At 54.5% G+C, this 25,791-nt stretch overlaps 1 protein-coding gene across 5 annotated transcripts; it reads right to left on the reverse strand.

Annotated features, from left to right (window-relative positions):
* Window positions 1-475: 475 nt before the first annotated feature.
* On the reverse strand, window positions 476-25,045 carry CAMK2A (calcium/calmodulin dependent protein kinase II alpha). 5 transcript variants are annotated; one of them, XM_015875735.3, is made up of 19 exons: window positions 24,896-25,045; window positions 20,629-20,723; window positions 19,051-19,110; window positions 16,876-16,930; window positions 16,464-16,529; window positions 15,532-15,604; window positions 15,105-15,207; window positions 14,881-14,964; window positions 14,665-14,759; window positions 14,163-14,285; window positions 13,973-14,056; window positions 13,250-13,292; window positions 12,047-12,087; window positions 8,815-8,847; window positions 7,699-7,747; window positions 7,045-7,120; window positions 6,248-6,342; window positions 5,517-5,754; window positions 3,589-5,343 (listed from the first exon to the last, which is right to left on the reverse strand). In XM_015875735.3, exons 1-18 carry the CDS (start codon window positions 24,955-24,957, stop codon window positions 5,522-5,524), a joined length of 1,470 nt encoding a protein of 489 aa, XP_015731221.1. In that variant the 5' UTR covers window positions 24,958-25,045; the 3' UTR covers window positions 3,589-5,343; window positions 5,517-5,521. The 5 variants fall into 5 exon arrangements, 2 of the variants coding, with proteins under 2 accessions (XP_015731222.1, XP_015731221.1); XM_015875736.3 differs by lacking the exon at window positions 8,815-8,847 and having other exon boundaries at window positions 476-5,343; XR_014935603.1 differs by lacking the exons at window positions 3,589-5,343; window positions 5,517-5,754; window positions 6,248-6,342 and adding an exon at window positions 8,492-8,568 and having other exon boundaries at window positions 7,044-7,120.
* Window positions 25,046-25,791: the final 746 nt, after the last annotated feature.

Below are 25,791 nucleotides of genomic sequence, written 5' to 3' on the forward strand. Positions count from 1 at the left end.
TGCATGGCTGCCACCACTCAAGGGTGCAACATGAAGGATGGGGCAGGGACACTCTACATCCATCCCTTCACCTCCATACGTGCCGCTCTTTGGGGAACACCCTGCTCCACACTGACCTTGGAGCAACACTTTTTGGCACGGAGTGACGGAAATACAGCCAAGGGGCAGAGGTCGGCCTTGGGACAGGCCTCTCCCTGCTTCCCCCAGCACAGCCTTCTGCTGACACCTCGTGGGACCGCAGCACCACTGCAGGCCCGGAGCCCTGCCCTGCTGGGATACCCCACAGCTCAGATCAGACCTGAGTCCTCCCTGCTGTGTTCCCATCACCCTGCATTGAGAAAAAACAGGGCTGGGGGTGATGTGAAGCTCCCATGGTGAGCCCATGAACCTAGGCCTTGCTGTAGGCCTTGCTTTCCAGGGCAGCCCTGGAGGGGTGCAGATGGTCTGAGTCACTGCAGTGACGGAGAATCATCCGTTTCCATGCTCAGAAGTTGTTAGCTATTTATTGCACTTGAACACCAAGAATAAAACGGACAATCTCCCTCCCGCCCCATGCCCGGACCCCGTCTCCCCACTGCCCTCCCCACATTTCACATCCTAGTTGAGCAGTGATCGTTCTGTTCGCAGCCACAGGTTCTGAAAGCAAAGGAAAAGGAAACGATACCAATTCCTCCCCCCCTGTCCCCCCACATCCATCCATCGCCCACTGAATCCAACGTGGTTGCACGGCTGGAAGGATTGAGCAAGCATACAAAAGGGTAAAGGCTTCAGCTGCAACCATACGGACTTACAGACACAGGGGACAGGCAGCCACCCCTCACCAGGGCCTGCTTTATGTTGCTTGACAAAGCTTGGTATACTCTTAATTAATATATATATTTTTTTGCAGTCATCTTAAATAAATATTTCCATAGAGAATTCCTGTATGCATATATATATTTATATATATATAAGAGAGAGAGAGAGAGATATCTCATTTTTCTTAAGCCACTGTGAACATATTTTCCCTGCTTGTAAAAAAAAAAAAATTAAAAAAAAATGTTACAAAAACCCTAAAATTGTGCAACAGGTAGAAAAAAAGGGGACAATAACTCAAGGAAAGAAGGAGCCACTCAATACAGCCCCCTACACACCCTCTCTTCTGTACCTAAGGGCAGGAAGGACTGTCTGCTGAGGGGGCTGGTCTTTGGGGGACAGATGGCACAGAGGCCACCATCCCCTACTTTGATGTGTACAAAATCTGAGTTTTCCTGTCTGGAATAAAAGGGCTGGGATCTGTACTTTCGGAAATGAGCAATGGCAAAGTCATTGTCCAGCTATCAGGAGTGCATTGTTTGTATCAAGAGAGTTCTGTAGACCATGAGAAGTGCCCTGTGATGGAAAATGAAGGGTTAGCTCAGCTCCTGGGATGATCAGAGGATTTGGTTATGGGATTTTCTGCTGGCAGACAGCTCTTGGTCCACGGGGCTACACAAAATGTGTAGCTGCCCTTTGAAACACAGTTCTGCTGTTTGCTGGTGTTTCTCAGATGTCCATGAGCTCCAAGTGCTGCCAGCTCCATCCAGTGTGGCCCCACGGGGTCATAAATTCATGTTAGGCAGAGGGAGAAGAGCGGGTTTGTGGGATTTGATGCCTGGCAAACGGAGCATTTATTTGGGAAGAGGAAAGAACTGACCTGGCTGTGCCTGCCTAGAGGGAGAAGCAGAGCATTTGCTCCCTCATGCAAAGAGCAGAGGCTCAGGGGTGGCATCTTCTCCTTCCAAAGTTGATATACCAGCAAGACCTGAGAAATGAAGGTGTTGCAGCTGAAACTGGACCCTAGCAGTCCAGAAAGGAAAAGGAGCAGCTCCCAACTCCACCTGTGGGTCTGGGAGCCTGAGAATGCCACAGCAGGTCCTCAGATTCAGATATCTGCTGTGCTCTGAGAGATGGAAGAGACGAGCAATTTGGAGGACTTCTGAGTTTAGATTGAGCTAGATGGACAGACAAGTCAGGCTGTACCTGCACTAGAATATTAGGTGATCTCCAGCCTCGAGGATGATGGGGATAGGAAGCCCATGGCAGTAAACTGTGTCCCAAGAATGTGGCATCATCCATATTGCATACTGGGAACATCTCCTGGACCTTGTCATCACTTGATGACAGAACTGTGGTTGTATTGCTGAAGCAATACCAGATAGAATGCAATATAGTTGGTACCAACAGCACAATCTCTAGCAAGAACATCTGGTACAGATGTAACTGCAGCATCCCTTGCTCTGCAAGCCAAAAAACAAAAATAAAAGGCTGTTACAGTTGATTATGTTGATTCCTTATAAAGTAAGTTTTCCTGCAAGTTCAGGCAAAAATCAAGAAATGCAAAGGAAGACAGACAAGGTTTTTTACCATGGCTACTAAAAGGAAAGGTGTTGGTTTATCAGTGCTTGTTCAGAGATGCTCTGGGGATACGGAAACCTGCTCTGGAGGACCAGGGTGAAGTGGGGAGAGAAACCAGGCAGAACAGACCTCTAAAGTGCAGGTGCTTAACACTGCCGACTTAGGCAGGTTGGGAAGTTCGGTCTTCCTTGGTCAGGCTTCAGCTTGACTGGAAGACTAGAAAGAGTTGAAAACAAGACTACTTCCCTTTGAAGAATTGGGAGCATTTTGGATGTTGCAAAGATATCCTGGTGCCTTGCAAAGAACCTGTCCCTGGAGAGATGATGGTAGGGAAGCCTCAAGGAAGAGAAATCACCTCTGATAAAACAGCTCAAAACCTCTCTGGAAACTAAGAGATTCTCCTCAACCAGCAACCACCTGAAGTGGGCTTCTAGTAAAAGGACATTGCATCTATCTCCCCATCCCATCTGTCAGACCCAACAAACCCTACACAGCCCCCGTCCCAGCCCTTTTTCCAGCAGTGTCTGCTGGAGCAGCTTCACCATCATAGCCCAGAGCTGCTGACAGCTCCAAAACTAGGCTGAACCACTGAGCCTCTTCCTATCTTGCCAACTTCACACCCATCTGCAGTACAGCTCTGACATCATGAGGCGTATAAGACCCTTGCCATGGCTGGCTTCAGAGCCAGTGCTGGAGAGGAGGGAGAACTATGAAAGAGCTGAGTCCTTCCTTTAAAGTGAAAAAAAAAGTAAACCCAAAAACAATCAGCACTACGCAACTACAGGAAGAAAAATGGGTCTTTGAAAGCACCCCAACTCTATCTTAAAAGCTTATTCTCTCCCTGAATAGATGTCCCTGCTTTGGGGGCAATTCTTGCAAGCCAACATAGCTCCACAATCAACCAGCAAAGGTCCACCACAGGCATGGGGACATACACTTGCATCCAATGAGGACCATTGAAATTTCTTCACAAAACAGTCTCTCCTATACAACACAGCTACCAACAGTCACAGTCCCTGCACAGTGGGACACAACAAAAACCTCTCACAGCCTCTTGATACCCCAACGATTTGGATTCCTGCCCCTCCACCCAGTAGGAAAATATCTTAGCAGTCTGCAAGGACACGGCTGCGTTTCGCGAGGCAGCCGTCCCTGCCTAGACAAAGAGCAAAGCATTCAAAACCACAGAAAAGGCAAAATACACACCCAGAATTTACATGGAGAAAACATTTCCTTTTTCTTCTTTTTTTTTTTTTTCCTTTTTTTTTTTTTGTTTTTTTGTTTGCTTTTTCTTTAAATGTCCAAAACAAGTGTTTCTTTTGTTATCTTCTTTTGTTTTTCAACACACGCACCGTCTAGAAAGTTAAACGCCATGCAGATGAAGAGAGTGCAGCTAGAAAGTCCTTGGGGCAGCAGCACTGCAAGGAGCCCCATGTCAACGAGCAAAGGGCTTCCATTGGAAAAAGACAACAAGAAGCGGAAGCATTGCTGGAAAATCCACCACCCTCACGTCTCTTAGACCTCTACCTGATGGCAGAGGGGCAAGACCAAAATTCTCTGTCCTGGCCCTGCCTTTCATTCTAAAAACCAAACCCTGGTGGCTCAGAAGAGTCCCCCCTTCTGGGTTTGCCATGCAAGCAGTCCCCTGTGTGCAGAAGCCTGGGGACATTGGTGCCCCAGGGACATGGCTGCCCTGGGGGACACAGTGCCCTGGTGTCTTTGCCTGCTGGCAGCCCTGGTGGGAGTGGCGTGGCATTGCAACCCCTCTCCAAATGTAAACGCAACAAAAAAACAGCAACCCCCAAAAATCCCCCCCACCCCCCAACCCCAAACAGTTGAATGTTTCTAGTTATTACATAAAGATCCATTTCAGCAAATACTCAAAATCAAGTTACGAAATACACAGTAGGTTGTTTTCTTTCTCCTATAAAAAGGCATGCGCTCAAAGTAGAAGATAGCTAAAGGCTTGTTTGTTTCTTCAAAGCACAACCAGATTCTGCAGAGTTTTGTCACTAAAGCTTGCATTCCTCGTCTTCGCTGGAAGGTGTCGTGTGGGCAATGGTGTCTGTGTTTCCAATCAGTGGCCAGCTCAGCCTTTGTGCCATGGGGAGCTGCAGATGCTGCATGCGAAGGGCTGGGGGATAGGATCCAAAGGGATGGGAGCAGAGCGTGGGACAGATTTGCTGTCCTGAGCCCACCTGTGGGGCTGGGAGAGCTCTCTGGGCAGTGGCGATAGATAGAGATCACCTTTCTCCTCTTTCCTCCCAGCTTTGCCAGCCCCACTCCCAGGAGAGAAGGGAGGAAGGAGAGAGAGCATCCTGGTAACTCACCGAGGCGCAAATCTACTTACCCTCCTGGGAAGAGAAAACACCAGGACACTCTTACTCACTCATCCACGCATTCCCCTCCTCACCCAAGATGCACAGAAGCTGAATTTTGCAAATGGTTTAAAACCCAGGTTCCCCAGCCGAGGCTGCCGGGATGCATGAGCTCAGGGCAGTGGGCAGGGACCTTGATAGCAGCAAGGCAAAATCCACCGGCGTGTGGAGGACGTGTGGCACAGAGCAGCTCCCCACAACCTCCTCTTCTTTGGGGAGATGCCAGTAGAAGTGGGGATGGAGGTGGATGAAGAGTCCTGTCCCAATCCATGGGATGTATGGGACTGCAGGGGGGCCATGCAGCCCAGGGTGATGGCTTTTGCCCTGGCAGGCAACAAGTGCACAGGTGTTCATGGTTTTTCTTTTCTTCGTTCATGCAGAGGAAGGGGACCCGGTGAAAGGGGATGGAGATGAGATGCTTGTAGGTGCCGCTGAGGCCGTTGCATGTGTGCAGTGAGAAGCAAGGGGCTATTCCAGCAGGAACCAAGCAGCAGAGCCAACAGCCAAAGTCCTGTAGGTGAAGAGTTGGAGGGGTCTCCCCTGGCAGTCAGTCAGTGACAAACCCAGCACGGGCTGGACCGTGCTTCAGCTGCAAAACACCAACAAGCAGAGCAGGATGTTGCTTCAACCATCACTCCAGCAGAGAATCCCTCTCCCACTGCCCTCTCATGACCACAGACTATCCCCTCCCCACCACAGATCAGGATAGGACCCCACCCTCCCACCCCATGTGCCCCCCGACCGCAGCCCCTGGATGCTCACAGGGCTTACTGCGGTAGGACAGAGGGCGCGCCAGATCTGTGGAAGTGGACAATCTGCCATTTGCCATCCCGGCGGTGCCAGATGCGGGTCTCTTCAGACTGAGCAGTGCGGGGGATGCCCCCTGCGTCCACGTACTGCGTGATGCGGATGTAGGCGATGCAGGCAGACTCGTCTCCCATCAGGTGAATGTGGGGGTTCAGGATCGTCGTGTGCACAGGTTTGCTGTTCCGGGACCACACTGGAAAGGGGATAATTGGGGTGAACTGAAGCAGGGGAAGGACTTTGGGTGGCTCCTCAGTGTGGAAGGGGAGATCCTGGGGTTAGAAGACTGAGGACATAATGGGCTCAGGATGGGTGAACCTAGGGAGCTAGGACAAGTCGTAATGGCCTCACGTTGCACCTGGTTGGATATTAGGAGAATTTCTTCTGCATTGATTCCAGAGCGTGATAATGCATTGGAATAGCCAATTGGAGCATTGGAGTCACCATTCCTGGAGGCGTGCAGTAAATATGGAGATGTGGCACTGAGAAACATGGTTGGTGGGCATGGGTTGGATTCTCTGACTCTAACCAAACAGCTCTTTGTTCACCAGCTGGGATTTCCCAGCCCAGCCAAAATGCTCCCTAGGCTAACTTCTGCCTCCTCTCTTCAGCAAGCTGCTGAAGGTAGGGACATAGCCAGAGACAGTGGAAGGTAGGAAGGGCTCCTCAGGAGGCAAGGGGCAGCTTACGGTTTTCAAAGTAGAACCGATGGAAATCCAGGCCTTCCACGAGGTTCCCCAGAGCCTCAGGCTCGAAAGCAGTCATCCCAGGGTCACACATCTTCCTGGATATATGAAAGGGAGAGGGAAAGGAGAGATCATCTCATTGCTTCCAGCAAGACAGTCTATCTTCAAGCAGAAGCCTGGCCTGGCCCTGCAGGAAGCCAACACACCCTTTGCTCCCAGCCCCACAACTTCAGCTGGGACCCCATTGACACAGGTCCCTCCATCACTCACCACCTCCCCTTAAACCTCCCTAAGTACTGCTGCCTTCTTTGTAAGAGATAAAACAGCATGGAAAAATGAATTCTCTCTGCTCTGTATCAAAATATCCCTGCTGCTGTCCTCTGGGGCAGGGAAGCAGACCTGCACTCGCTCAGATGCACTAATTAAATAGGCCTTGGACACAGAAGAAGTGTGGTCTGAGGAGCTTCAGCTCAGCGAGTAGAGAACAGTTCTGCTTCCAAGCAGCCTGAGGCAGTCTGGGTGTAATGATACCACAGATGTAATGTTCCTTCTTCCACCATAAATCACACTTGCAGTTATTCATCTTCCTGCAAGCCCAGAAAATGGGCACATCTGTGCTAACAAGAGCAGAGAGATGTGGTCATCTCAGTGTGAGAAAGCATGGGGCTGGGAAACCAGCGTCCCCTGTATCTCTTGCATAGTGTCCACGTCCCTCTGTCACGTCACCCTGCCCTTGGCAGCAAAGCCCGTTGGCACTCGCATTGGGATGCTGGGCTCAGCCCAGAACAAAACACACTCACGTGTAGGACTCGAAGTCACCATTGCTTATTGCTTCAATCAGCTGCTCTGTCACCTTAATGATTTCTTGCTTCCGTACTGTTGGTTTAAAGAAGAATAAACATTTAAATCAAAAACACTCTTTTTGTTTTGTTTTTGCTAAGACTATTGAAAAGACACATGAAAGCCATTCCTAATGGAAAGGAAGACTGTCCTGCACAGAGCATCACTGGGAACCCTTCCTTGGGAGGACACATACCCAACTAACACACATGGTCCTGTGTTGTGCTGAGACCACTTAGTCAAGTGACTTTACAAATTGGCACCAATAAATTATTCCCTGTGTTATTCTTAGAAAGCTGATTCTGGTGGGCAGGAAGGAGAGATTTCTCCTGGAGTCTGAGCCCTCTGAGGGACACTGGTCTCAAAGGAGCCCAGACCTCAGCAAGAATACAGGAAGGGATGGTATCATCCGTTTCCATTCTTGTGAGCCTCCCCTCCTCACCAGCAGCATCCCAGATACTCCCAGTGGTGAAGCCACCTATGCTGGCAGTGTGCTACTAAGGAATCCCAAGGCACCGTGCTGATGTTGGGCTTTCCCATAGCCAACACCCCATTAGGGGCTGGTAGGCTAATGGCCTTGGGGTATCCCCATTGGTGTACCCCCATTGGCGTACCTTTGGTGTCTTCATCCTCAATGGTGGTGTTGGTGCTTTCTGACGATTCCTGAGCAAAGAACAGACAGGAGACAGCACGGTGAGCCCAGTCTCCTCCCCATACCAGGAGGAGCTTGTGTGTCTGACAGCCCCCCGAGTCCGACCCCACAGCTCTCGGCTGTGCGACTGGACGGCAGCCGAGGAAAACGCCGGCAGGTCCAACCCGTCCTCCACCACTGCTCGAGCACAGCAGCGCTGGCCGAGCCCCCCCGGCCGTGAGCCAAGGGAACGTGGACTGGGCTCGGGAGGGTCTTGCAGGCACGGCGCTGCCTGTCGTACCGATGCCTGCAGGGACACAGAGGTGGGGGCAGGTCCGGGGTGGCTCGGCAGGGCGCTAGGAGGGCATGGGAGGGGGCTGCGCAGGGGTGGAAGACACCATGTTGACTGTACGATAGAGAGAGATGTACAAATTAACAGCGAGGAGGAGCTGGGATGAGAAAGAGGGGACTGTGCAGGAGTGAGAGACCACACTGACCGCAGAGTAGGGAAAGAAATGTACAATACAACAGAGTGCTTCCAAGACCCACATGGACCACCGAAGGCTGAGACACAGCTCTTTCCATCAACAGCTGAGCACTAGACAGATTTGGGGTGGAGGGGGTTCTGACCCCCCGTCTCTCTCCAGGAGCCCCATCAAGGCGACTCTGCTAGCGGAGCTAGAGCAATGGCTCTGCTAGCTCTTCCCAGCAGAGCCTTGCTGATGTATTACCCATAATACCCCGATGTAGGTTGGCAAGGTGTCCCATGACCATACAGTCCCCGCAGAGGCATGGAAGGTGTTTCTCCAAGGCTCCTTGGACCGATGCAGCCTGCAGACCTGAGTCAGGAGAACTGGGAGAAACGGCATGAGAACCCATCAGCAAGAACCAGGGCTGGCTTCCCACCAGCCGGTGGCCAGCAAGTGCCTGCACCAACCCTGTGAATGGGGACTGTGGGTGATACAGCTTTGAGGATGGTTCCCTCCAACCCCGGTGGCCCTTCTTCCCTACCCCGAGGTAACTTCCAAAAACGGGGGAAGGCTGGAACTTGTGGAAAGGCCCAGCAATATCGGCATTGAGGAAGACGAAGGACACTCACCATTAACTGAACGCTGGAACTGGACTTTCTTTTCTGGAAAAACAAGGAGAAGAGATGGAACAGGAAGAGACACAGAGTGAGAAAGGCAGAGAGCAGCACGAGAGAGGCAGCAGCTCCTGAGCCACGCTTCATGGTCCTCATGGAGGGGCAAGCAAAAGGCACAAGGCCAACCTGGGGCTCCCGGAGGGACGTGCCACCGCACAACGGGGCCGTGCCAGCTCCTGCCTGTGTTTGCACTGTCACCTTTCTCTCCTGACCTGCCACAATCCCTGTTGTTGCTCACCCCAAGGACCTGCTTTGTCCAAAGGTCTCACTGGAGTAGGTGACCCCTCTGTTGGCTTTGTGTCCAGGCCACCAAGCCTACAGGAGCAACATGAGTTGCCTAGATGCTCTGACAACATTGCCACCTGCACAATGTTGTGCTTGATTGGGAGCACCAAAATGAAGTGGTACTGACCCTACCCACACTGATGGCCAGTGTGGAGACACCCAATTGTCATCTTGGACCTAGACTTGTCTCCAGCACAGAGCTGGCTGGCTTAAAGCCAGCATGACTCACTTCTTAACCCTTCAAGGCAGACACACTGCTGGAAGCTGTCCTTACACAGCTCTGCTGCTCCTGAATCAAATTTCCTCCCAAAAGACACTCTTACACATCCACACGTTCATCTCCATCCTTGACCACTACCACTAGGCTTTAAGGCTTTGGGTAAGAAGATTCCATTGCTGCATCTCCACTTGCAATCCCAAGCTACTTCTGGATGCTCCTTCCTTTCCATGCAGTGCTCCCCTCTCCACCAAAGACATGCACACTGGCATTTCTCCACCTCCAGCTCTCAGAGTACAAATGACCACTGGTCATAGGAAGCACCAATGCAAGAATTAGGAGCTGCAGTGCCAAATAAGCAGCAGTTTACCAGCACATTCAACAAGGCACCATTTCTGCCTGTCCCACAGAGAGAAAAGAAGCATGTGTTGTGCCAAACTCCTGGAAGAATCCATACAGCAACACATTATTGTGGATAAACAGGCCGCAGTAGGAAAACTAACATCCATCTATCCTCACTGCTCTTTTCACTTCCTAAATGGCTCCCACCAGCATCACTGAGTTTCAATGGTGCCAATACACTGTCCTCTCCTTCACTGAGTCCTTTGTCATCCCTAATCCCTTCTTCCCTGGGACAACATGTCCCTGGGGCAGAGCACGCTGCTGTGCTTCAGAAGGAACCCCATAGGGACGTGCAGCCGGAGACAGCTCCCAGCCTCTGCTAACCACGGACAGGACACGGGGCAGTAAACTGCAGAAACTTCAGACGCAACAGAATGCAACACAAAGCAGTGACCGCGTTAAGTCGGGACATACAGTAACAGGATGCAACACGGGGCAGTGAGCTCATTAATTTTGGACGGGACAGGATGTGACATGGGGCAGTGATTTCATTAGTTTACGATGTGACAAGATGGGACACTACACAGGGCAGTGAAGGTATCGTGGCTGCTGGGTCCAGAACACCTCCTGGAGACCCCAGAGCAGGAGCAGGAGTAGAGTTTTTGATCCTGTGAGCGTTCTGAGGTGAAACCTCCTTAGGAGAGTGCTTTGAGCTCTCCAGGCCTGGGCTGGCACCCACCTGGTGCCTTAGGCAGGGACCTGCCCGCTCTCATGAAGGCTGGCCCAGGTGATGTCTCCAGGTGCAGACAACTCTTCCAACAACAATCCCCCCACACACATGACCAGGCCCCTCAGCCCCCTCCCCACCCATCCATGCAGGATTCCAGGTGCCTGCCTTGCTTTCCTAGTGGGATGGAAGGAAGTGACAAGCTCCCAGCAATGCCCTGCCATATGCCAGGTGGCTGTGGTGGGCCACCAAAGCTTTGGCTGCAGCAGCCAACTCCCCAGGCCAACATTCACACTCAGTCTACTTGGAAAGCCAAGAGGGGTCTCTGTTAAGGAAGCTGGGCCAGCAAATGGTCTTCTATCATGACACCTGGAGATGAAATCAAGGCAATTCCTTTTTGCTGAAAAACATATTTGAAGGCTGTGCCTATTGAAGCATCTCCAGACATCACTGCTTAAAAAAGCATCTCCTGGCTACAACAGCTATATTCCAGCAGCTCACACTCTGGCACTTCTACCTGGGTTCACTACTTAGGTGGCTGCAGAAGCAGCAGATGAGGGCTGGCAGGCAGCTTGCTGGGACTCCCGTGGGGCTGTGCAAAGCCAGCGGTCCTGTCCTGGGAGCCATGTGACATCTCACTGCCCAAGGCAATTTCCTCTCATAGCAATGCAGCCCATCAGCTTCATGTTGTGGAACAACACCGCGTGGCCAGAATGTTTGATTTTGTGGAGCTGCATGTAGATTTTGTGTGGTCTCAAACCTTGGCATGCTGCAGCCACTGGGTATAGTGGGAGGGGAGCAAAAAGCCATCCCCGGCCCTATGGCTGCACTGAATATTTGGGCAAAGGAAGGAAGAAACCAGCTGAGTGCATTGCTATCCAAACCCTGCAACCCTCACAGCCCAATAGCAGGATCCCTGCAAAAGGACCAGGAGAATAAAAGAATCTGTGCTGCAGTCGGAGTCCCAGAGCTCTACCTCACCACTTGCATCCCTGCCCTGGAGCAGGGAATGTGATCATGCAAGTTCTCCACTGTTGAGCGACAGCTTGTGTCCAACAGGACAAGAGAAAGACTTTTGCATGGGCCATGCTTCCTGCAGCCCTCCAAGCACCAGCTTGTTCCCAGCACATTGCCAGGTTGGAGTGCTCATTTTTTCTGTCTACAGTGAGCACAGGAGATGGGAATAGGGTCAAGAGGGCTAAACCTCCAGGGACCATTATGGGGATAGCATGGTGCTGGGGGACCGTGGAGCAGCAGGACTGCAATAGGGTGAGGTGATGAGACCACCACCAGCCTGAAGCCCCAGCTCTGAGCTGCAAAGCCACCTCCATGGCCCCTCTTCCCAAACTCCACAGCATGGAGCGAGCATGCTTTTGGGGCAATAAAGCAGCAGCAAGACCCCACTATGCTCCCTTGTCGCTGGCTGCAGCTCCAACCCCTTCCCTCACCACGCTGAAAAGCTGTTCCAGTGGCCTAGGAACATACTGGAGGCTTGGGGACATACCAGTGCCAACAACTACCCTTCAAAGCACAGGGTGCCACAGGGAGCGCTGGCATAGCACCAGGACCCCACTGCTGGCACCGGGGAGCAGAGAGGCAGGCAGGAGGGAACTTACCTTCACGCCGTCATTCTTCTTGTTGCCACCACTTTTGCCTCCTGGAGAGAGGAGGAAGGAGGTGAGCAGAGCCAGGCAGGGCACCAGGACCAGGAGGCCAAGGATCAGCAGCATGATGCCGGGCAGCAGAGCCGTATGGTGGCTCTCGTCCTCTCACAGCCCCTCCAGCACAGCTCTGTGAGCTCACGGATGACCTCTCCGACACCAGCCCGTCTCACTGGAGTGGCTCTCCATGAGGGACATGAGCGTCCCCAGACGTCACGGCAAGGCAGTGGGGTGCCCCATAGGGAGCCCGCTGGCCGCGGGTGCTGTCGGTGCGGTGTTGGAATGGGCCGCCCGCCTGCCGCCCCTCTAATTTTAGCCCCATGCTGCTGGGATCATGTGCTGCCGACCCGCCAGCCCGACAGCTGCAGCCCACATTTTGACAATGATGAAAAGCAGATGCCTTTCCCGTGCCCACCTCCAGCTGCTGGCCAAGTGCCGGACCCCCAGGCTGCACTGGGGACCCCACATCCTGGGGCACCCATGGGAGCAGATCCGTGCTGATCCTGCTGCCTGCTGGGGTGGGCAGGGGGCACGGGCAGCCCCTGGGCTGCGTGGGATGGGAAGCGCTAGGAGAGAAGCTTTTGGGTTTCCTGCCCTTTGATGCTTCGCTCCTTCCGTAACCGGATCCGCACCAGCTGCTGGACTCCTCCAGCCCAGCACACACTGCCCACAAGTGCTAAATATGTCAGCATGATCTCCCCACCCCCTTGCGACAAATGTGGATGCCAATCCTGTCTGTGGCCATTTGCATGACTCCTGGCTGGGCCAGCTGCCCCCAGCCCACCCCAAAACCCCGCTCCTGGGGTTTCAGAGCAAAGCACTCCAAAATCCCCATCTAAAACCAAGCCAGGCTGTGTTGAGAAACGTGCAGGCTACCATGCTCTGTCCCTGCCTCTCAGTGCAGCCCTGGGAAAGCAGGGATGTGGGAGGGGAGCAGCATCGCTGCAGGGTCAGCACCCCAAGGTGGGTGAGGTGGGGGGGACCCCATGCTGCTGGGGCACCTGGAGGATCCACATCACAGACATCTCCAGGAAGGAGGGCACCAAAGTACCACCTCCCCAGAGCACCCAGCTGCACTTTCAGCCCCACTGGAGGTGGAGTGAAGCCCAGCACCACCCAGCTCTGCCCTAAGGAGAAGAACCCAGAGACGGCACCTACCGGAGAAGTTCCTGGTGGCCAGCATGGTGGTGAGGATGGCTCCCTGCAACACACAGAAGGCAGAAAGGAAGGCAGTGTGCAGAGCCACTGGGTCCCCATGCTCCCAGCTCTGTGTGTCACCTGTCCCCCACACCCTTTGCTGGAAGGAAGCTGGCCCACAGGCTGACCCGACTTCTTATCCCTAACACCAGGGCATTGGGTTGCAGGCTCTGAATCTTCCCTCAAAGATTAAAGGGATATTCAATAACCTGGGGCGCATTTCGGTCCCATTCTCTGCTGGCCGGGATGGGCAGCTGGTGGCAAGGGGGGAGCGGAAACGGATGTGATTGCAATGGAAGGGATTGGGACTTTTCAAAGAAGCCACCCATACGGCAACACTGCAAAATAACACCCAGAAAAATGCTGCCCCTTCTCCATCTGACTCTACTAACTAGTTGCTCAGCGTATAATGAGATTACTTAGGACTAATTGCCTGCAGTAATGGATTACCATTTTGAAGTGCATGCCTGAACTAATTTGATTACTTGTCTGGTTTTAAAGTAATAACAGTTCATAGCCAGTTTCTTTTCTTGATAATCATGTTAGTAGCCTGCAGCTGCCCTGCTCTGTGTCACACTGCGTTCAGCCTGGTGCACATCCACACAAATCCTGACCCTCCCCACTCAGCTCCCAGCCCCCACCAAGCATTCTGCACCAGCCTGGGGAGGACAGCATGCCAATTACCTTTAGCTTCCTCCGGGCATTGAACTTCTTCAGGCAATCCACCGTCTCCTGCCTATGCATGCATGAGGCCACGGTGGCACGGTGCTGGGAAGAGAGAGATTTGGCTTAGGACACACGTGTGCAGGATCCCATTGCAAACCCCCATGCCCCCAAAGCTTGGGTCCCTGTGGGTGAGTGCCACCCAACTCACTGATATCCAGGGGTGCTTCAGAGCCTCCGCCGCCGTGATGCGTTTGGAAGGGTTGATGGTCAGCATCTTGTTGATGAGATCTTTTGCTTCTGGAGTGACGGTGTCCCACTCGGGGGAGGGGAACTGCCAACAGAGGGGCTGGGTGAGGGGTGGCAGAGAGCAAGGCAAGAAGCAGCAGTCCTCAGCAATTGGGCTGGTTCTCTTCCAGCCCCAGGTGGGAGCAGGCAGAGGGAGCAAATGGGAATTGCTGCCAGTTGGAGAGCAGGGCTGGAGGGAGGACAAGACCGGGGACGAGACCCATCTGTTCTGCAGAGTGGGCTGAAAGGTGACAGTGTGTGCACCTGGGCACGGCATCTCAGTCAGCCCTCCACAACCAGAGCAGGGGAAGGAAATTCGCTCCCATCTGACTCATCCCAGTCGCTCTTCTGGAGTAGCAGACTGCAGTGAGGGGGCAGCAGGAGGAAGGGGTGGTGGTGGAGGGGGCAGAAAGAAATGCACTCACATCATAAGCCCCAGCCTTGATCTGCTGGTAGAGGCGGTGCTGGTCTTCATCCCAGAACGGTGGGTACCCAACCAGCAGGATGTAGAGGATGACACCTGTGCAAGAGGGGACATGAGGTCAGCACTGCACTGCAGGAGGTGTGAGCAGACCCATGCTACGGACCAGCCCAAATCAGGGAGAGAAACTGAGAACATTCGCAAGATTAAATCCCCTTACCACAAGCCCACAGGTCCACAGCTTTGCCGTAGGGATCCTTGCGGAGCACCTCAGGGGAGAGGTATCCTGGGGTGCCAGCAAAACCTGCAACAGAGAGCCCGTCATACACCCTGTATGCTGCCAGCATCCCCATATAGCAGGCCTAGGGGTCCTCAGCCCTCTAGGCCTGATACTACTGACCCAACCTAAGTAGGGCCTCATGGATAACCCACTGCTATACTCACCAAACCACGCTTGCTGGTCTCCCTCCACCTCAATGGCAAGGCCAAAGTCAGCCAGCTTGACAGCAGCCCCCTTCAACTTGGAGGCCAGCAGCAGGTTCTCAGGCTGCAGGAGGAGGAGAGGGTCTCAGAGGGAGCCTATGGGCTCTGCTATGACTTCCAAACACAGCTGGGGGAAGGGGTGGATGTGGTTCCACTGCTCTGTGGGGCTGTGTATCACAATGCACCATAGAGGACCATGGTCTCCCTGCATGCTGTCCCTTGTGTTGTTTTGCCCCAGAGCTGCCAAAGCTTTCCAGGAGCTCCCATACGCCATTCCTCCCCACCCTGAAGGATTCCAGGCATTGCCTCACAGGGTCCTGCATCACTGATAGGGTCCCTTTCCCCTTCCCCCCCCCCCCCCCCACAGACCCATCGCTGCAGCCCATACCTTCAGGTCCCGGTGGACCACCCCCATCTGGTGGCAATGCAGGACGGCTTCCAGGATCTGCTGGATGCAGTGGCTGCAAAGAGAGGAGGAATCTCACACAAGTGCCTTAATCACATCCACACAGCTGCAACTCCCCCCCTGCCCTTCTCCAATCAGCACGTCCCACCTGCAGCCCTGCAGAACTGTGTCCCTCTCTACCACGTTACTTGATGGTGGTGACCCAACTTTTGGCCACCAACAGGTGAGTAGAGAGTTGGGGTTATACATGCACCCATGGGCTCCCACAGAGCTGGCACCAGGAGCTGGGGACTGATGGTGCAGACGTGGTGCAAGCCCAGGTTTGGTCTCTAAAGGTGAACAGAGCAGCTGTGCCCATTGGCCATGCAGCTGATGCTCCAGCCCCATTTTCCCAGTCCTGTCTGACATGGGCAGTTCTCACTATGTCAGTTTGTTTTATGTCAAGTTCATTAAACTCCATCCCCTCTGCGTGCATGAGAAAGGAAGGAAAAAAAGAATGAGGTAATGATCTCTTCTGTTCCAAAACAACTGTCTGTAAGGCAGGTCTTTATTTACATTTATGTTATTTGTATGACACTAATAAGAGGATGCGTTGGACGTGGATTCAGTGCAAGCAATCTGTTAATTAACATTGTTTTTTGCCTAGAAATAGGGAGGCAGAGGTAGCACGGAGCTCAACAACCCCTTGAGCATTCGTATGGACTTTGCCCTCTGCATGAGGCAAAGCCAAGAGGCACAGAGATACCTGGAAACCGCACCCTCAGCCATCCTGCCCCAACCAACCCTCCTTAGGGCTTCCAAGTGGTGAACATCAGAGCAACAGCCTGAATTGCAGAAATCTGAGTGCATGGAGCCCTGTGAAGCTGTGGGGACAGGGGACACCTCTTGTCTTCCCTGCCCAAATCCTTGCTCACCTGGCATCCGCTTCGCTGTAGTACTCTCTGGCCACGATGTCCTCAAACAGCTCCCCACCAGTGACCCTAGAACAGAACAAGGGATTCACACTGGGCACGCAGCAGGGCTGGGTCTGTTCACAGCATGCTAAGCACAAGAACTGCTGCCATGCACAAAGGAATGGGGCAGGGAGGGACCATCATCTGCCTGGTATAGAATAGGAGGGGATGGGATATGGGATGGAAGGAACTGACAAAGATCAAGTCTAGATGCCAACTTTAAGGAGCTAAAGCCTATCTCACCCCTCTCTGTGCAGGGAAGGACTCCAAGGCAGCCCACAGAAGGGGAGGGATGAGATGGGGGAGGTTATGGGGCACACTGCTTTGGTAGGAGCATGCAGAGGATTAGGAGTTGAGTTTAAATGATACTCACAGGTCGAATATCAGGTAGTGGTGGCCCTCTTCAGAGATGCTGTCATGGAGCCTCACTGCAGCAGAGACACAGGGTTATGGGCTGCCTGGCTCCTCCCATTCTGCCTGGGGAGCCTGGGTGCCCATTGGCATAGCAGGGATATCTGCTGGGAGCTCGTCCTCCCCTTACCCTTCTTCCCATTGCCACTGACTGGCAGGAGTCCCAGCTCAGCTAAGGACCTCCATGAGCCATGGCTCAGAAGTCACATTTAAACTGGGGACAGCCAGAGGTTGGCTGAACTCCCAACTCAGGCCATGAGAATGCCAGGCTGCCAACCCAGCCCTGACACTGACCAGGCTCTGTAGTTATTTTTTCCCCTCCTCTTCATGACCTTCCTCCTCTCCTTGGGAACACTCCTGCTGGGGTTGCCCAGGAATCATCACAGGATGAGATTCCCTGAGCAGGAGCACTCCATCCCATCCCCCTGCCTGGCTCCTTGCCCTGCTCCAAGGGATGCCCCTGTGAGAGCACATTACCCTTCAGCTACGTTCTCACAGCTCAGCAGTCAGACACGTAGCAAAGGTGCAGAAATAGGTGGGACAGAGTCTGCTGTGCAAATCACAGTCTGGCATTGTCTACCCACATCTCACTTCACTCTGATTTCACTGGGGCTGTGTGTATTTAACCCCTCCTCACTGCTCACCTGACACCACTTATAACCCATTTCTCTGAACTACACCAGCTGTGCCCTGCCTGGAAACATCCCTTTAGGCTGTGGGTGTTGCCATAAGGATGTTCATCCCATTCCCTCTCTGTTCTTCCCCATGGATGGTCTTTGCTCTCTCATGCTCCATCACCTGTGTTTGCTCAGCACTTCTCTCTGACACACAATCTCAGCTTTTCTGCCTTCCTCTGTTGAAAGAACCACATTTCCTTCTGTTTCATCTCATCGGAGAGGGATATGGGGAGTATTGTGCTGGGATCTTGCGGAATCCAGCCATGTTCAAAAGGGGATTAGGCAAATTCGGTGTGGATGGGGTGGTGTAACTCTAAGCAGATGGTGCGGATACATACCCTGCATAGGGAAGTCCCAGTGCTTGTGGCTGCCAGGAGCCAAGGGTATAATGAGGAGCAGCTGCTCTAAGTATAGCTCGGTCCTGTGAGCATCTGCTGCTGGCCATAGGCTGAGCACAGCAGCAGCATCGAACTGCTCCATGCTCAGTGCCAAGAGCTTTGGACACAGCATTGGTCCCCACAGTCACAGGGCAATAAGTACTCAGAGCTAAAGGTCCGGGACTGGGTGTAGCCAAAACGTCCAGCTCTAGCAAGCCTTCTGGGTAATGCAACCTGGTGAAACTGCACCTTGCACAGTGCTGTGCCACGGGGCTGCGGGTGCAGCTTCCCAGTGCAGATTCTAATGCACACACGGTGCAAAGCAGGAGCTGGTCCCTGCAGGCTCACGTCTGTGCAAACCCAGTCTGTGCAGCCCAGCATTCCTATGGGAGAGGAGGGCTGGGGAGGCACTGCAGGGTATTAGAGAGAGCCCACAACCCCTCAGTGATCGCTGCATTCCAGCTTCCTCATGCCCCCAGCCGCGCTGGCTCTGATGGGATCTGCACGTCCCATGCTGTTGCAGGGAGGCTGCTTTGTCCCCGTGCCGGTCCCCACACCAGCACCGTGCACAGGCAGGCTGCATCAACATCACCATCGAGGCTCAGCTTAGGGATTTTTGCTGCAATTTCCCCCCTCCCCTCTCTCTCCTCCTGGCCTATTTTTGTCTTTTGCAGGGGCTCGGGAGCTTTCCTGAAACAGCTTTTCCGAAGGAGGCTACTCTCAGATGGACGGCCGGTGGGAAAGTCTTTGCTTCCCCCCCCACCATCGCCTCTCCCACGCCGCTCTCTGCTGCTGCTCGGAGCTGGAGCCGCTTTTTGGAGCATGCAGAGGAACACAGCATCCGAGGAGTAAAAATAGTCCCCATGCAGCCCCGCTCCTCCCGCAGGGACTTGCAGCCAACTGGGTTAGTTGGGACCTACTTAGATCCCCCCCCCCCGCGCTTGGTGGAGGCCTTTCTGTACATGACCCCTTTTGGAGAAGCTCTTTCCTGGTGAGGAATAGGAAGGACCCCCAGTGCCCACCCCACAGCCCCACGTTAGGAGTGGTGGGGATGGGGCAGGCAGCGGCACAGGGTGCACTTACCGATGTTGGGGTGCTTCAGGAGGCGGCAGATCCGAGCCTCTCGCTCCAGCTTCTGGTGGTCTGAAAGAGGTAATGGCCTCAAATTAAGGTCTGGTTCTATGGCCAGAACTGCTTGCTGTGCCCTCACCGCACCTCTGTCTGCAGGCATTTGGTGATAGTGGGAACCCAGCACTGGGAGAGGTGAGGATATAATTAGGGCCGCTGTCTCTTGGCACCATTGCTGCTACCTTGTGAGTTCACACCTCGCTGTCTCGCTCTGCATCAAAATGCAACCACTGAGATGTGGGGCTGCAGCCTTCCACGTCCACCCGATCTGCCTTTCACTTGCTCTGACTTCGGGGACACTGCTCCTTTCACAAACCCATCTTGGATTTGCCTTTCCTCTGCTGTAGACCATGTCTGCATGAGGAGATGGGGGCGAGTGGCTTAGGCTGTTCTTTCCATATCCAAAGTCCACTGTGGGTGGAGGATGGAGGTGCGGAGGGACGGCATCACTGGGGTAAGCACCTCTCCCAGAGACAGGAGAGCTGCTTTGTGCCCCAGCCCCATGGTGACATTGGGCAAATCACCCTTCCCCACTCTCTGCCTCAGTTTCCCCACCTGCAGATGGTTTCCTGTTGGGTTTCCCCATCTGCAGAGATTGGGACTAACCAGCCCAGGGGAAGTACAGCATTGCTGCTTTATGACAAGGCAAACTTGTTTGCTAAGAAGAAGCCAATGGCCACTGAAAGGGGATGGGGACAGCAATGGGGACCCAACCATCTGGCCACAGGTCCATCACCGCCACAAATCCAACTGCAGTCTGCACTCAGAAACATTTCTCCTCTCTAATCTGCAGTTTGTCTCCTGCTGGCTCCCTGTGTCAGTAGCCAATCATGCCCAAAGGCACCCCGGGGTATCCAGCAGCACCATCCTCCCTGCATAGCATCCAGCAGACATCGGCATAGCTGGTGGCATATCTCAGTAGCACACATCCCTGTGGGATATGTTCCTATGGGACACACTCCCACAAGCCATCAGCCCAACACATCCCTCTGGTACCAGCTTACAGCCCAGGGAATGGCCAATCCCATGCTGCAGCACTGCACAACAGGGGAGACCACGGGTCTATTACCACCAGAAGCCACTGGTTCCAGCCAGCAGAGCAGCTAAAACAGCCCTGAGGCTCTCTCCAGCCAACAGATGGACACAGAGATATTGCAAACCTGAGGAGAGGATGGAGAGCAGCAAACTGTGAGGGATTTCCACCTCCAAATGGGGGTTTGAAGCCAAGCTCCTCAGTTAGGCATCAGCACTGCACTGCATTGGCACGCAGTGGTTTGATTTGAGGTCAGACAGCAGCTTGTCACCATTTTCTGTGCTTCATTTTTGCTTTCAGAGGTGAGCAGTGGCGTCAGCGAGAGCAGCAGGGGTAGTGAATTAATGACAGCCTCCCAGTAGGGCTCTCACTGGCAATGTCCATGAAGTTAATGGCTATTCATCGAGGAGCTCAGGATGCACCACAGTGAGGATGGGGTGGGACAAATGTCTTCCCTGTCACTAAATCCTGCCGACCCCCTGAGCAGCCCTGGCACCTACCTCGAGCAGACAGCTTCTTGGTGTTGATGATTTTGGCTGCATACTCTTGTCCTGCCAACACCTTCACACATCTCCGGACAATGGAGAAAGCACCCCTGGGAAGACAAGGAGGAAAGGGAGGTGAAGGGCTCAGCACAGGAAAGGACATGGCTCAGTCCTAACGTTCTGGAGGGCAGTGGTGGGAATGGGATGGGATGGGAGTGAATGGTGTGGAGTGAGATGGGATGGCATGGCATGGGGTGGGATGGAACAGCATTGCGTGGCATGGGTATCAATAGAGGAAAGGCTTTTGAGAGGGGGGTGAGCAGAGTGGGTGCTCCCTGGCACTGCAGTCCCTGGGGACATGGGAAGGCAGAGATAGCCCTGGGGATGGCTGCAGGATTCACCCCTCAGTGCTCTTTCCTCCCTTCCATCTCTGCTTTATCCACTACTGGCAGAGAAAGGGCAGAGATGTACCGAGAGCTCCTCGGGGACGCTGGGAATGGACACAGCTGTTGCACAGCACTCAACCACTTCACTCCGTGCGTATGAGTGTCTTTGCTGGCTTCAGACCTCACAATCACTGCAGCAATTTGCAGAAGCATCTATGAGCACTCACCATGGCTGCAGGCGACCGGCGCAAGGTCCCTGTGGCTGCAAACCCACTGCAGCAGCAACAGCGCGCTGCCCTGCTGAGCACAACCTTTGTACCAGGCTTCCTTTGCTGCCAAACCTCTCCGATCTCTGAAATAACAACTATCAAAAGCAATGCCACCTCCTGCTCCATCTTCCCCCGCTCCTGCTCCATGGCGAGGAATAAAAGGCCGCAGTTTGCAAGCACGCTGCCAAGCAGCAGTGGATAATTGATTGTAGTGGTGGAAGTGGGTGGAGATGGGCAATTTGGGGCTGAGTGAGATCTTTAGCAGAACAGGCGAGCAGTGGGGTGCAGGAGCCCCAGCGGAGCTGCCAGCCTGTGCAGCATCACCTGCAGCACGTGTCGGAGAGGAGCTGGGGAGGAGAGGAAGGAGCTTGATGCTTCCTCATCCTGCACTTCGATCCTGGCCTCTGGAATAGCTGAGCTGTTCCTGTTCCTATAGCCTGGAGCGGTCTAATTGGAAAGGGGGTGAGAAATTCTTATTCAGCTTGCTGTGATGGGCAGGCTGGAGCCATGCTGGCCTGTTCTGCTCAGCCTGTCCCACCAGGAGCCACATGAGCAGCAGGTGTGGCGGCTCCTTCCCCCTCTGTGACCCATCTTTGCTCCTTTTTCCTAAAGATCCCCTTTGCTTTGCAGCAATGCAGTGATGCTCATGGCGGAGAAGTCCCAGCTACTTGGCCCAGCTCCAGACCCACCGTGGGGCTCCACTGTATGATCCTACATAGTGCTGGGGGGATGTGGGTGCCCCAGGACTGTAGCAGAGGCTGGAGACACAGGGCTGGGCTGTGCCCCCACCCCAGGTTAGCAAGATGGGAACACTGGTCCCTGGTTCTCCTGCACTGCTCCTGGATATTCTCAGCCACCAAGGTCCAAGCTCTCACAGCTATTCACCCCTCCATTCATTTGAACCCAACCAAGCTATGGGGTTAGGGACAAATGCAGTGCATGGGCACAGGTTGCTCACCCCAGGTTGGACCCTGCCAGCTCCTGCCATTGGTTCACAGCCCAACAGCCAGTGCCAGTGTCCCCTAGCCCAGCTGTGACCCCCACGCCCCGTCCCCAAGGCCCTGCCAGCTCCCCCCAGCGCCTCTGACACGGGGATGCTCTGCTCCCCCTTCTTCACACCTTCCCTGCCAGCTCCAGGCTGTGCTGCTGCCGCCCTCCCTCTCTTCAACACCTCCTCCTCCTCCAAGGCATTTTATCTCCTTTCTAGTGAGAAGAGTGTGGGCTGGGGATTTTTTGTTCCTCCGTATCTTTCTTTCTTTCTTTTTTTTTTTTCTTTCTTTAATGAAAACCCTCTCCTGCAGCTCTGGGAGCAGAGGGGCTGAGCACACGCTAATTGCCGCCAGCCTCTCCCTGAACCTGCTGCGGGGGCAGATTTGGAGGCACCCAAAGAGCTGCTCTTGCTGTTTGTCCTACTGGGGTGGCCGTGGGCAGGATCCTCTCCCTGCTGCCCCCGTGCTGCCCCCACTCCTCACCCCATCCCTCAGCTCCTGCAGGATGCAGAGGGGGAGCAGGGGGGTGCTGCAGCCCCTTGCCATCTTGATGTCCTGCAGGGTTGTGGGACCAGGTCTGTGTTCAGTGTTTGGGGTGCATATCAGGTTGGTTGGAAGCTGAAGGGATGGTAAAGGGGTTGGGAACGACCACCTGGCACCCAGCACCCTTCTTTGGGTTGCAAAGAAACACAGGCAGCTTGGGGAGCTTGGAGGGGATGTGCTGATCCCCCAGCACACGGCACCAGCTCCTTGGGGCTGTGCATTGGCAATGCCATCACCCTCGCTGGGTTTATGGGCAGCCACTGCGGCAGCGAGCCATGCAGCGCTCCGTCCTGATTTCCCTTCCTGAGCTCACAGAGCGGAAATTTCCCCATGGGAAACCACTGATTGTTCAAAGTGTGGGATGCACTGGAAACCATCCCGGTGGAAAATTCCCAACCGGTGCCACATCACACTGACAGGCCAGTGAGGGCCCTGACATTTCTCAGCCCTATACCTGCCTCTGCCGAACCAAGGGGAAGTGTGGTGGGATAAACGGAGCTGCGGGAGCTGCTGGGTTGAGCTGTTCTCCTCTGTGTCAGGGGCTGCTGGGTGCTCCAGGCTGGTTGGGGCACAAGCTACTGCTGCAGGATTTGCTCATTAATTAGTGAAGGTGGAGAAGTACATCCGTCTGTCTGTCTCGCTGGGTCTGGGTGTTCAGTCCTCCCATCGCAGCCCTCCCTTATCACACACAGCCCAAAAGCTCCCCACCATCCTCCCTGTACTGCACCGGGCCCAGCAGCATCTCTGCAGGCACCGCTGCTCTCCTGACCACCCACAGAACCTAGAAAAGCTGGGAAACCTCTGGAAAACCAGGTCCCAAGCCATACTGTGCCCCAGGTGCTGGGCACTCTGCCTGCAGCACCAGCTGGGGCTCCCTGCACAGTGCAGAGCTGCTCCCCAACCACAGCTGCCCACCAACCCCCAGCACCTTCCCCAGCTGCATGTAGATGTATGTGCCCATCAGCACAGCTCAGGACCAGCGCTCTGCTCTGCTCTTGTTTGCAGCAATGACCCGCTCCCCCATCTGAATGGGGAGCACCAGCTGCATCCCGCCTGGCACAACGTCCTCTCATGTCAGCTTCTTGATTTCTCCATCTTTGTCCTCTCCTTTTTCTCTCACCCCCGTTCTGCACGCCCTCGCACGCGTGGGTGCACATTTTGGTGCAGGCTGCCCGGCGATGCAGGGATGCTGGGCTGGAGCAAGTTTCCATGCCTACAGACAGCCACAGCCACGCACCCATCTGACAACGGGCACCTCACCGGGCAGCACGGGCACCCTGCTCTGGGGCAGCACCAAAAAGAGGCACCAAAACCAAACCAAACCAAAGCAAAGAGAGGCATACACCTGCTTCTTTGTGCACTCATTTTACAGCCACTCTCTCCCCACTGAGACACGGAGCATCCACTGCCCAGCACTGAGGACATGGGACAAGCACCCCATTCCACCTTGGGGTTCTCAGTGCCCCCCTCCCCGGAGCTGCCCCAAGTGCTATTCTCTGCACCTACACACACACCCCGATTTGCAGCAGGCGATGCCACGCTGACCCACCGAGATCTCCCCGCAGCAAAGCAAGGGCTGAGGCTCAGCACGGGGCACTCACAGATACGGATGGGACAGGCGACAGGGTGGGCAGCCCCCCAGCTCTGTGTGAGGTTCCCACAAAGGCTGCCCTGCAGGTTGATTATCCTACGGGATGAGTCAAACGCTGGGGAATCTGCACAGAGAAATTCCCTCAAGGATCCGGAGGGCGCCCACCACTGGGGCTTTCCCCCTCGGCTGTCCCGTCCCTCCTCCCAGCGGGGGAAGTGACTGCGGGAGCCGGCAGCATCCTCTTCCAAGAGCGATCCTTTTTTTCCATAAGAGGGACAACCAACCCCTCCCCAACCCCAAAATGTGGTGCACTGGGTCTGCACCTATTGGCATGCACTTGAAGTCAGAAGGAGATGGAGCAGGGACTAGCAGACTCCATCCCGATCCCTGTCCCCCCCCCGCTCCCTTACACTCCGTGCCCATCTCCTTTCCCCACATCCGCTGTTTCCAGCCCCGCTCCTGCTCCGGCTGCTGGGGTCACATCCGAGCCCCTCTCCAACTTACTTGCCCAGTTCCTCAAAGAGCTGGTACTCCTCAGTGAAGCGGTTGCAGGTGATGGTGGCCATCCCAAGGGGCTGGCAACGCTCCCTCCCTGGTGCGGAGTTTGGGGCAAGCAGTTCTCCTCTCGCTCCCTCCCTCTCTCTGTGTGCTCCCGGGGCTCTCTCCTCGCCGAGGTAAATAAGGGAATACGTTTGATTGACAAGCCTGGAGATAATGATGAGGGCAATTTGTCTTCTCAGCCTCACAAGCCTTCGTCAGCATCCCCATCCCCATGGTGACCACCGCTGCCAGAAACGCCCTGTTTCTGTTGCTGGGGAAACCGCTTCCCAAACCCATCACCCGCCCTGGGGACCGGCGGCCCTGCTGGGGACCCGGCCCTGGGGGCTGCCCGGGGGTCTCACAGCCACTATAGGGAGGGGGGCAACACCAAAATATGAATCTTAAGGGCAAATTGAAGGATGTTGGCAGTGGCAGAATAACTGGGGCAAAAAGGTTTCCATGGAAACTGTGGTTTCTATGTTGCAGGAGGATGCTGTCACCCTGGCAACTGGTCCATTTCTACCCCCCCACCCCCACCCCCCAAATGCAGGCCCTGCTGGTAGCCTGCACCACAGTCCCTGGGGGGGCTGAGGGGGGGGGACGGGCTGCTGCAGAGTGGGGCGGGTGGCAGCAGATGGAGCAGAAGTGTGTCAGGCGAAGGCAGCAAAATGATGGCAGCTCCCCAGGTCCCCGAAGCGCCCTGCCAGCAGCTGGGCTCTCTCGTCGGGGCTGGCCCCGATCACTGGCACCCGGGGGTGGCTTGGCCTAAAACAAAGCCAGAAGGGGAGCAAAGAGGGAAGAAAGTAAAAAGTGCTGAAAAAACAGTTTTTTTTCAGCTAAAATTAAGAAATAACAGGAAG

This window comes from Coturnix japonica, chromosome 18 (genome assembly GCF_054131305.1).
Source record: "Coturnix japonica strain WE chromosome 18, WE-NBRP24, whole genome shotgun sequence".
Taxonomy (NCBI): domain Eukaryota; kingdom Metazoa; phylum Chordata; class Aves; order Galliformes; family Phasianidae; genus Coturnix; species Coturnix japonica.